The 11529-nt window shown below is 45.6% G+C and overlaps 1 protein-coding gene across 1 annotated transcript; it reads left to right on the forward strand.

Annotated features, from left to right (window-relative positions):
• The first annotated feature begins 5435 nt into the window (after positions 1-5435).
• LOC127044286 (olfactory receptor 52B2-like) lies at positions 5436-6074 on the forward strand. Its single transcript, XM_050938923.1, has one exon. The coding sequence runs from the start codon at positions 5436-5438 to the stop codon at positions 6072-6074; it is 639 nt and encodes a 212-aa protein (XP_050794880.1).
• Positions 6075-11529: the final 5455 nt, after the last annotated feature.

The raw sequence follows: 11529 nt of genomic DNA on the forward strand, positions 1-11529 counted from the left end.
TTAGACTGCTACAGAAGTGCTGCCTTAACATTTCAGTGTAGACATTACTTACACCGATGGTGGCAACTAAGTCAAGGGAAGAATTCTTCCATTGACCTCATGCTGTCTGTACCGGGGTTAGGCTGATATAGCGACATCCTTCAGGGGTGTGGATTATTTTACTGTTGCAAACAAAGCAAATGCAATTTGGGGTTGCATGAACAGACACATAGAATGCAAGTCACAGTAGGTAATACTACCACTCTTCTGAGTGCTGGTTAGACCTCAGCTGGAGCACTGTGTCCAGTTGGCCATCACATACAGCCCCCAGCTAAAACCTCTCCAATGCATCATCAGGGACCTACAACCCATCCTGGACAATGATCCCACACTTTCACAGGCCTTGGGAGGCAGGCCAGTCCTCTCCCACAGGCAACCTGCCAACCTGAAACATTCTCACCAGTAACTGCACACCGCACCATAGTAACTCTAGCTCAGGAACCAATCCATGCAACAAACCTCGATGCCAACTCTGCCCACATATCTACACCAGCGACACTATCACAGGACCTAACCAGATCAGCCACACCATCACTGGTTCATTCACCTGCACGTCCACCAATGTAATATATGCCATCATATGCCAGCAATGCCCCTCTGCTATGTACATCGGCCAAACTGGACAGTCGCTACGGAAAAGGATAAATGGACACAAATCAGATATTAGGAATGGCAATATACAAAAACCTGTAGGAGAACACTTCAACCTTCCTGGCCACACTATAGCAGACCTTAAGGTGGCCATCCTGCAGCAAAAAAACTTCAGGACCAGACTTCAAAGAGAAACTGCTGAGCTTCAGTTCATCTGCAAATTTGACACCATCAGCTCAGGATTAAACAAAGACTGTGAATGGCTTGCCAACTACAAAACCAGTTTCTTCTCCCTTAGTTTTCACACCTCAACTGCTAGAACAGGGCCTCATCCTCCCTGATTGAACTAACCTCGTCATCTCTAGCCTGCTTCTTGCTTGCATATATATACCTGCCCCTGGAAATTTCCAATACATGCATCCGAGGAAGTGAGTATTCACTCACGAAAGCTCATGCTCCAAAACGTCTGTTAGTCTATAAGGTGCCACAGTACTCTTTCCTGCTTTTACAGATCCAGTCTAATATGGCTACCCCTCTGATACTTGTGTTCAATTTCAATCACTAAGGTATGAGAAGGATGTAGAGAAACTGGAAAGGCTCCAGAGCTGAGACAAAGAGAATCCAAGGAGTGGAATCCAAACCAAATGAACAAAGGCTGAAGGAACTGGATATGTTTAGTTTGGAAAAGAGGAGATTGAGGGGGAACATGCCAGCAGTATTCAGATCCTTGCAAGGGTGCCATAAAAAAGATGGAGAAAAAGTTGTTCTCTCTTGCCACTGAGGGCAGGAGAAGAGGCTATGGGTTCAAAATAAAGCATAGCAGATTAGATGAAATTACAGGAAAAACTCCCTAACTGTAAGAACAGGAGAACAAAGGAACAGTTGCTTAGGCAGGATGTGGAGGCTCTGTTGCTGGAGGTTTTCCAAAGGAGTCTGGATAGTCATCTGTTTGGGTTAGTTTAGACACAGCAAATTCTGCATCTAGGCAGGGGTTAGACTAGATGACCCATGCGGTCATCTTCTCACTCTGTGACTCTATGATTCTATGATATAAAATCCTAATGTAGACCAGGCTTTAGCACACACAAGTCTTTGGGTTCAATACAGAGGTAACTGGGTGAAATTTAGTGGCCTGTGTTATACAGAAGATCAGACTGGGTGATCTAATGGTCCCTTCTGACCATAAACCTGATACGTCTATGAATAAAGAAAGTAGATCAGGCATTTATACTTACTCTGTCTCACAACACACGAACCAGGAAACATTTTATTACATCAAAAGTCTGAATGTATAACACAGATGAAAGAAAATTGGTTACATAATTCATAGTTAGCCTGTGGAACTCCTTACCACTGACGTTACTGGAGCGAAGAGTTTAGCTGAATGGGATTTACAAATGGATTGGCCATTATAGGTGGTGCTAGTGGCAGCACAGTTAGTTAAGTCTGTCTGACGCCTTCAATTAGGAGACCTGAAATTCAGTTGCTTATAAGTTTACCGGTCTTTAAATGTTTGGACTCAAATTTCCCACACTGGGTGTTTGCTTCTAGCTGAATAGCATCAAGGCTAGAACTGATCCCTGCAGAACCCCACTAGAAAAAGTCCCATTGGCTAACATTGGCCCTTTGACAGTTAGCCAGTTTTTAGTACATTTTACATGTGCTCTACTGATATTTAGAGTTTTCAACTGAAAGTTTTTCCCTACTAAATCAAATGCCTCTGAGAAATTGAAGTGTATTGCATCTGCGCAGTACCTTGATCAACCAAACATGTACTCTCTTTAAAGGATGAAATCAGGTTTATTTGACAAGACCTGTTTTCCATAAACCATAAATTATCATAAATATAAAGGGAAGGGTAACCACTTTTCTGTATACAGTACTATAAAATACCTCCTATCCAGAAGCACAAAATCCTTTTGCCTGTAAAGGGTTAAGAAGCTCAGGTAACCTAGCTGGCACCTGACCTAAAGGACCAATAAGGGGACCAGATACTTTCAAATCTGGGAAGGGGGCAAAGGCTTTTTTTTGTCTGTTCTTTGTCTGTCTGTTCTGTGAGCTTGCCGGAGACAGATCAAGAAGGCAAGCAATCCGACTCCATTAGAATTAGTAATTAATAATAAAGCAATGTGTTAGCTTACTTGTCTAGAGGGAGGTCTTGTCTAGAGGGAGGATTATCCCTGGATTTGTAACTTTAAGGTTTTGCCTAGAGGGGAGATCCTCTACGTTCTTGAGTCTTTTGTTATTCTGTAAAATACTTACCAACCCGATTTTACAGAGGTAATTCTTTTACCTTTTCTTTACTTAAAATTCTTCTTTTAAGAACCTGATTGATTTTTTCATCATTTTAAGATCCAAGGGTTTGGGTCTGTGTTCACTGGTACCAATTGGTGAGGATATTATTCTCAAGATTCCCCAGGAAAGGGGGTGTAGGGACTTGGGGAATTATTCTCAAGCCTTCCCAGGAAAAGGGGCATAGGAGCTTGGGGGGATATGTGGGGAAGGTAGGGCTCCAAATGTCCCTCCCTAAATGTTTGTTCAAATCACTTGCTGGCAGTGTTACTTAATCCAAGGAATAGGGGAGTTTTTAACCTAAGATGATAGAAATAAGCTTAAGGGGTCTTCATGTGGGTCCCCACTTCTGTACCCTAAAGTTCAGCATGGGAAGGGAACCCAGATATATGTGTTTACTGGCATTAACTACATTCCTAGACTTGTAAAAGCAGCAAAGAGTCCTGTGGCACCTTATAGACTAACAGACGTTTTGGAGCATGAGCTTTCGTGGGTGAATACCCACTTCCTCAGATGCATGTAATGGAAATATCCAGGGGCAGTTGTATATATGTGTGCTAGCAAGCAAGCTAGAGATAACGAGGTCAGTTCAATCAGGGAGGATGAGGCCCTGTTCTAGCAGTTGAGGTGTGAAAACCAAGAGAGGAGAAACTGGTTCTGTAATTGGCAAGCCATTCACAGTCTTTGTTCAATCCTGAGCTGATGGTGTCAAATTTGCAGATGAACTGAAGCTCAGCAGTTTCTCTTTGAAGTCTGGTCCTGAAGTTTTTTTGCTGCAGGATGGCCACCTTAAGGTCTGCTATAGTGTGGCCAGGGAGGTTGAAGTGCTCTCCTACCTGTATTATCCCCCTTTTCCCATTTGTATATATTGCTTTTTTCCCACATAATTGCTGCCTTCACTTTGCCACTGAATCTGGTTTTTAGCCAAAGTTCTCCACTTTATGGAATCTTGAATTTTTGGCTATCCAGTAAACTCTTCGTAACGAACTCCCAATTTTCATTCCCGTTTTCCTCTCTAATATTTTCCTCCAAATAAATTTTGCTAATAATTTTCATCAGCTTTGGGGAATTATCCCTTTTGAAGGGTATCTGTAGATAGCTATTAATGGTTGGGAACTTTGCTCTGTTTCTCTATTTGACTGTAATCAGTTCCATTCTTTGATTTTGTTCTCCTCTATCATCTGCCCTGTCCTTTTTCTCTTCTCTAAACTAAACAGACCCAGACTTTTCAGTCCACATACGACAGCCTCCCCCATTCTCAGAGCCTGTCTCAGAAATCCCATTTCTATTGGCTTTATCCGTTAGATACTGGGTGAAGACTGCACATCCTCCTCTCCCCAAATACTGAGTAGCTCTCCAGTGGTCCAAGTGGGAGAGCAAATGCTGCGTAGATTTACCGTGATTACCTGGGAACATATGATGTGAGCTTTCCATGCAGAGCAAACAGGAAGAGGAATTTCAAAATTCCTGGGAATTTACAGGGTTTTGTGGGTGGAAGGTGTTTACCTGAATGCAGAGTAGCAGAGTTGAAATTTATGACCATAGTGGCCAGGATGGGCATTGTGTGATTCCTTTGGGAGGCCTATGACTGCGATAAAATCAAGTACAAGTGTCAACATTGGCACTTTGGCAACAAACCTTTTGATTAAAAAGCCTTACAACTTTCATCATGGTAGTTTTATAATCTCACTGAAACTGAGGAGTTCCGTCATTGAAAGTAGCTTTGCAGAGTATACACCTCCACTATTTCTTCACCAAAAGCCGCCTTTTGGTGAAAAAACTTCGCAATGTGGACAAGACCTAAGGAACAATGATGGATAACCAGTTTCCTGCTAGTTCAGGAATGATGGAATGAACTCATGTTTCCTGCTAGTTCCTATTAAGATTTTCCACACCATGATGTGTAGGAATTATTGCTGCATGGAGCACCATAAACTATGGAATTGATATTAGTAGGGTCAGTTCTTCATAATTCATTTATCTGAGTATTGAAAACGTCATTTTTCAGCGTGTGAAGAGCTACCAATTTGCTTCACCCATGAGAACAGCCTACAGTAGTTCATGCAATGTCTCATATTAACATTGTCTCTCCACCAGGCATTTATACAGTGACCATCACCGTAGACACATACAGAAAGTCATGTGAAAGTTCAGACCGTGCAGTACACACCATTGTGCCTCAGCGCTAGACATCTTCTCCACTACTCCATGTCAAAATCCAACACAACCAACTTGATCAACCCCTCCACCTTCATCTTGCTGGGCATTCCTGGCCTGGAGATGGCCCATGTCTGGATCTCCATCCCCTTCTGCACCATGTACATCATAGCCTTGTTGGGGAACTTCACCATCCTGTTCATCTTGAATATAGAGCTGAGCCTCCATGTCCCCATGTACTATTTCCTCTGCATGCTGTAACTGACATGATCCTATCTACGTCCATCCTGCCGAAAATGCTGAGCATCTTCTGGTTCAATTCCAGGGAGATAGATTTTAATGCCTGCTTCACCTAGATGTTCTTCATTCACTGCACTGCAGTGACAGAGTCTGGGATCTTCGTGGCCATGGCTTTTGATTGTTATGTGGCCATCTGTGATCCCCTGAGACACTCCACCATCCTGACAAACCCTGTGGTGGCCAAGATCGGCCTGGCAGTGGTGCTGCGTGGCGGCATGCTTATACTGCCCTTTCTCTTCCTGGCCAGGCGGTGGCCATATTGTAGAACCAACATCATCCCCGACTCGTACTGTGAGCACATGGCTGTGGTGAAGCTGGCCTGTGCTGACATTCATGTCAGTAGTTACTACAGCCTCTCTGTGACTTTCTTGGTGATTGCTCTGGATGTGTTTTTTATCACCGTGTCCTATATCCAGATCCGCAGGGCCATCTTCAGCCTGCGCACAAAAGATGCCCAGCTCAAGACTTTTGGGACCTGCGGCTCCCACCTCTTTGTCATTTTAGCCTCTTACATCCCAGTTCTCTTCTCCACTCTCATGCACCGGTTTGTCCAGAACGTGGCCGTACATTTCCACATTCTCATGGCCAATGTGTACCTGATCGTGCCTGCCACGCTACACCCCATCATCTACGGGGTGAGGACCAAACAGATCTGGAACAGGCTGCTCCAGCTACTTCCTCATAAGGGAGTGTAAAGTTTTCTCCTGGTGCTCTGGCTCTCAGACCAAGCTCCGTGTGGAGCTGGCTGGTGACATGGTGCTGGACCCTCTTCCCTGAATTACTTACTGGACAGTAAAAAAGACATTAGATACTTTCCTGACCTTTCTGTGCTGTGTCAGCATGACAAAGGGAGGAATAGGTCTGTGTACTATTCTGTGGGTTACCACGTCTCTAATTGCTGGTATTTGGACCCCCGAAACTCCACCCCTTGCCCTACCTCTCCTGCCAAGGTTCTCACCCTGCTTTACCTCTTTCCTCCAAGGCTCCGTCCCTGTCTCTTGCTCCTCTATTCCCCTCTCCCTGTCTCTTGCTGGATCATTTCCACCTCCCTCCCACCACACTAGCTACAAGAGAGCATTTTCAGATTTTGTAGGGGTGGCAACTTTAACCGTTAGTCCAAGGGCTACTTAGGGTCTTGAAGACTTCATTTTTTTGGCAGATAATTTAGCAATTAGCTGACAGGAACACTGTATCTAATTCTGATATTAAAGATAATAGGAGAAAATAAAATAAATATTAGACCCACTCAGCTCTAATACTAACATGTTCTGACATCTTGTGCCTAGTCACATAATGGACACAGGTTAGGTTTAAAATATTAATGCATATTCTTACTTTGTTACTAACTCTGGAGAGAGAGAGAGAGAGAGAGAGAGAGAGAGAGAGAGAGAGAGAGAGAGACCCTATCAGGACTCCTGGTTTCTACCTCAGCTCTGGAAAGAGAGTGGGGTCTAGTTCATTGCAGCAGGGAGAGGGGGGCAGATACATCTGGGGGTCTCTGTAAGAATATCAGAATGGCCATACACGGTCAGATCAAAGGTCCATCTAGCCTAGTGTCCTGTCTTCCAACAGTGGCCAATCCCAGGTGCCCCAGAGGGAATTGACAGAACAGAGAATCATCAAATCATTCATACCCTGTTGCCCACTCCCAGCTTCTGGCAAACAGAGGCTAGGGACACCATCCTTACCCATACTGGATAATAGCCATTGATTGAGCTATCTTCCATGAATGTATCTAGTTCTTATTGGAACCATTTTATAGTTTTGGCCTTCACAACATCCCCTGGCAAAGAGTTCAACAGGTTGACTGTGAAGGAATGCTTCCTTTTGTTTGCTTTAAATGTGCTTCCTACTACTTCTATTGAGTGACCCCTAGTTCATGTGCAATGAGGAGGAGTAAATAACACTTTCTTATTTATTGTCTCTGCACCAGTCATGATTTTATAGACCTGTGTCATATCCTCCCTTGGTTGTTTCTTTTCCAAGCTGAAAAGTTCCAGTCTTGTTAATCTCTCCTCATATAGAATCTGTCCCATACCCCTAATAATTTCTATTTCCCTTTTCTGTACCTTTTACAATTCCAGTAAATCCTTTTTGAGATGGGACAGACACATATGCATGCAGTATTCAAGATGTGGGCATACCATGGATTTTTTAGAGAAGCAACATGATATTTTCTGTCTTATTATCTATCCTTTTCTTTATGATTCCCAATGTTCGGTTGTTTGTTTCATTTCCACTGCACATCAAACAGATGTTTTAACCCTATTAGCTCACATTAGATTGTATGCACTGTCTGTATCCTTATAGCTTTGAGATTTTCCTGAACTCTTCACTCATGCTCCTTGCACTAGTGGGCAGGAGACTGAGATGGAGGTATCTGTCTATATATAGATTGGTCATTACAGACTATCAGCCCTAACAAGATCTCTCCTGGACAGAAGAAGGGAGTAAATGTATTCTAGATAAAACCAATTTTCTCCAGCTTCTCTGTGGACTGGTGGTCATGGAAGGAATGGAACCTCCCAGAAGAGGAACAGAGAGAAAAAGTGTTGATCCAGACCTTTAAAAACGCGGAAACTAGATGAGTCAGAAGAAGATGGGACAGGAGAGAGGTGCAGCATAGGGGGCTCTTTGGTTGCAGAGCTATGGCTGTATCAGAGATACAGACTTAAGCTGGACGAGAAGCCATGAATTGCAGGAGGTGGTCCCTAGACATCCTGGAGGGCTCGGACCACTTCCCAAAGTATGTTCCAGGATGGTTAGGAGAAATTAATGCACACTGGAAAACAATCCCAATAATACATATGAAATAATGGGGTCTAAATTATCTGTTACCACTCAAGAAAGAGATCTTAGAGTCATTGTGGAGAGTTCTCTGAAAACATCCACTCAATGTGCAGCGGCAGTCAGAAAAGACTCAAAGCCCCTGCAGAGACCCAGTGCAGTCCTGGCCAGAAGAACTCCAGAACTACCCTCTGGAGCTGGGCCAGGATCCCTGGGGCTGGGCTCAGGGTGTTGAGCCGGTACCAAAGGCACCAGAGCAATCCTGTCCTTCTCCATAACCGCTCGCCAACCCTAGCTTCCAAATTCTACCAGAGAAGGATGCGTGGCTATAACATTATTGACATGAACTGGGACCGTATAGATCATTGTTGCACCCAGGGTCCTGTAGTTGCACCAAATCTTGTACAAAGGAGATCAAGTAAAGTGTCTATGGAAAGATTGCAATTAGATGGTTATTATTATGCTGTCTGTGTGTGTGCTGTGATTTTCTACAGTAAGAAAAAAGAAGTTTCCTTCAACATGGTAGAGGGTATAAAAGGCTCTGGAAACCCCTCCATTTTGTCTTCAATTCTGCTTCTGACTTCTGGATGAACTGTGCTTGATAATGAAGTTCTGAACAAAGGACTGAACAACCCATCCAAGCTGGGATGTTTGTACTCCAGAGACTTGATTGGTTTGAATCAGCAGTAATTCCATGAAGCCTCAAACAAGCCCAAAACAAGCCTGAACTAAGAACATTGCAATTGTTGTATGTATTTGATTCCATTTAACCAATTTAACTCTAATCTATATTTCTTCTTTTTCATGAATTAACCTTTAGATTTTAGATTCTAAAGGATTGGCAACAGTGTGATTTGTGGATAAGATCTGAGTAGTATATTGACCTGGATCTAGGGCTTAGTCCTTTGGGATCGGGAGAACCATTTTTCTTTTACCGGGGTATTGGTTTTCATAACCGTTCATCCCCATAAGCAGTGGTGCTGATGGTCATACTGGGAAACTGGAGTGTCTAAGGAAATTGCTTGTGTGACTTCTGATTAGCCAGTGATGTGAGATCGAATTCCTCTCTGTTTGGCTGGTTTGGTGTGCCTCAGTAGTGGAGGAAACCCAGCCTTGGGCTGTAAGTGCCCTCTTCTATGCAATTTGTCCTGAATTGATACTGTCAGTAGTATCCTGCCAAAGGCTGCTTTATTACAGTGGTGAAAAGGCAAATGCCGAGATAGAGTAGTGGACCCACTTCAAGTGCATGTGGGTGGAGGGAGCTTGTCTAACACCTATCCACGACCATCATACTACAGCTCTTGACTCAGTTGACCCAGGTGGAGGAGGCCGCTGAGTATATCGCCTGACAGGCCTCCACCTGCACCAGGTTGTCCGGGTCCAGGACCAAGAGGAGCACATCATTGGCATATACTGACAGGACCAGCCACAACTCTGGCTCACGGAGCACCAGCCCTGTCAGTCTCTGGTGGAGGAAGCAGAAGAAGGTCTTGATTGCCAGAGTATACAGCTGGCCTGATGGCAGACACCCCTGACATGTCCCTCACCCAAAGCTGACCAGTTTGTTTAAGGTCCAGCTAAGCTTGACCAAGCACTCCATGGAGGCATACAGCACCTAAAGAAAACCCACAAACTGGGGCCTGAACACAGAGTGCCCATGAGATACCCCTGGTCCAACCTGTCAAACGCTTTCTTCTGGTCCAGGGACAGTTGGGCAAATGACAGATCGTCCCTACATCCAAGCTCCAGGAGGTCCTGGACCAAATAGAAATTATCAAAGATGGTACAGCCTGGGACAGTGTAAGTCAGGTTGAGATGGACCACATCCACAGATGGACCCCAGACACAGAGAGATGGCCTTTGGTATGACTTTGTAGTTTGTGCTGAGGAGTGAGTCAGGATGCCAGTTCCAAAGGTTGCAGAGGTCCCCATTCTTCTATAGCAAGCCTGTTTTACAGAGGGAGGAATCTGCTTCCCAAGGATTCAACCCAGATGGTGAAAAGGTCCGGGCTGAGGACTTCCCAGAACATGCAGTAGAACTCCAGGGTCAGCCTGTCCATGCCTGGAGATTTATTAGGGGCATGAGATGGAAGGATTCTGAGAACTCAGACAGAATGAGAAACAGCTCCAGACAATCCTGGTCACTCGCACTGACCGTTGGGAGTTCGTTCCAGAGCACTATGCAAGCATCGGCATCAGTCAGATTCAGGGAGAAAAGTCTGGTACAGAAGGCCCTGACCCTTCCAGGCATCTCCTCTGGATCCATGAGGGGGCTCCATCCTCTGCCTAAAGGCAGGTGACGTGCTTCTTAGTGCCCCTCTTTTTCTCCAGGGCGTAGAAGAAGCGGGAGTCACAATCCATTTCCTGAATGAAATGGATGATGGATCAGACAAACTCGTCCCAGGCCCAATGATCCTCCAGGGCCCCAAGCTCCTCCCCCTTCTACTGGCACGATGCGCAGAGGGATGGATCTCCAAGGCTGATGACCAGATGCCTCTCCAGCTCCACGACCTCCCGCTCCACTGCTCTATCACCACATTTCTCCACCGGCTGGTGCCCCAGGTTTAGTTGCAGCAGAAGACCCAGGCGTGTACTTTCCCCACATCCCACCACCGCTGTGCTGAGGGAAAGGCATGTTGCCACCCCTGCCAAGCCAGTCAGAACTCCCAGAAGCATGCCACGAAGCCCATGTCCACCAGCAAGCCATTACTGAAGTGCCAATAGGTGGGCCCCGACCTCTCAGAGGTGAGAGAAGCCATCACGGCCACCAAATGGTGCTCTGAGAATAGGGCAGGACAGATGCTGGAGAAGAGGGCCTGTGCCAGATGGAAGCAAGATAGATAAATGCAGTCCAACCGAGAGTGGCACTACCGATCGACCTCCACCCTCACATATGTGAAGGTGGAGTCACCGTCCCGGTGGGGGTTGCACCAGATGTTCAGCAGGGAGTGATGGTCGACGATCTGCCTGAAGACATCTGCAGCAGCCTTGATCCTCTGAAGCTCTGAGCTATCAGGGTCCTCAGGGGTAGTATTAATATCCTCACCCAGGACCAGGCACTCACTAGGATCCAAGGTGCCAAGGAAGGCCGATGCCTGCTGATAGAAACCCATTCACTCCCAGCCTGAGTTTGGAGTGTAGACGTTGACTGTAAATTCAATGTCAGCCCCTGCACACAGGCCTGAACGTGCAGCAGGCGACCCAGTGTGACCTCGGTGACCCCCAGCACCTCGGGCTGTAGGTCGGGGGAGAACATGTGGGTTACGCCAGCTGAACAAGCATTGAGGTAGCTAAATACACCCTGTCCCCCAACTCCAGCTGCCAATTAACCTCGGTGGCTGGATTCATGTAGGTCTCCTGCAG

This window comes from Gopherus flavomarginatus, chromosome 1, assembly GCF_025201925.1.
Source record: "Gopherus flavomarginatus isolate rGopFla2 chromosome 1, rGopFla2.mat.asm, whole genome shotgun sequence".
In the NCBI taxonomy this organism is placed as follows: Eukaryota; Metazoa; Chordata; order Testudines; family Testudinidae; genus Gopherus; species Gopherus flavomarginatus.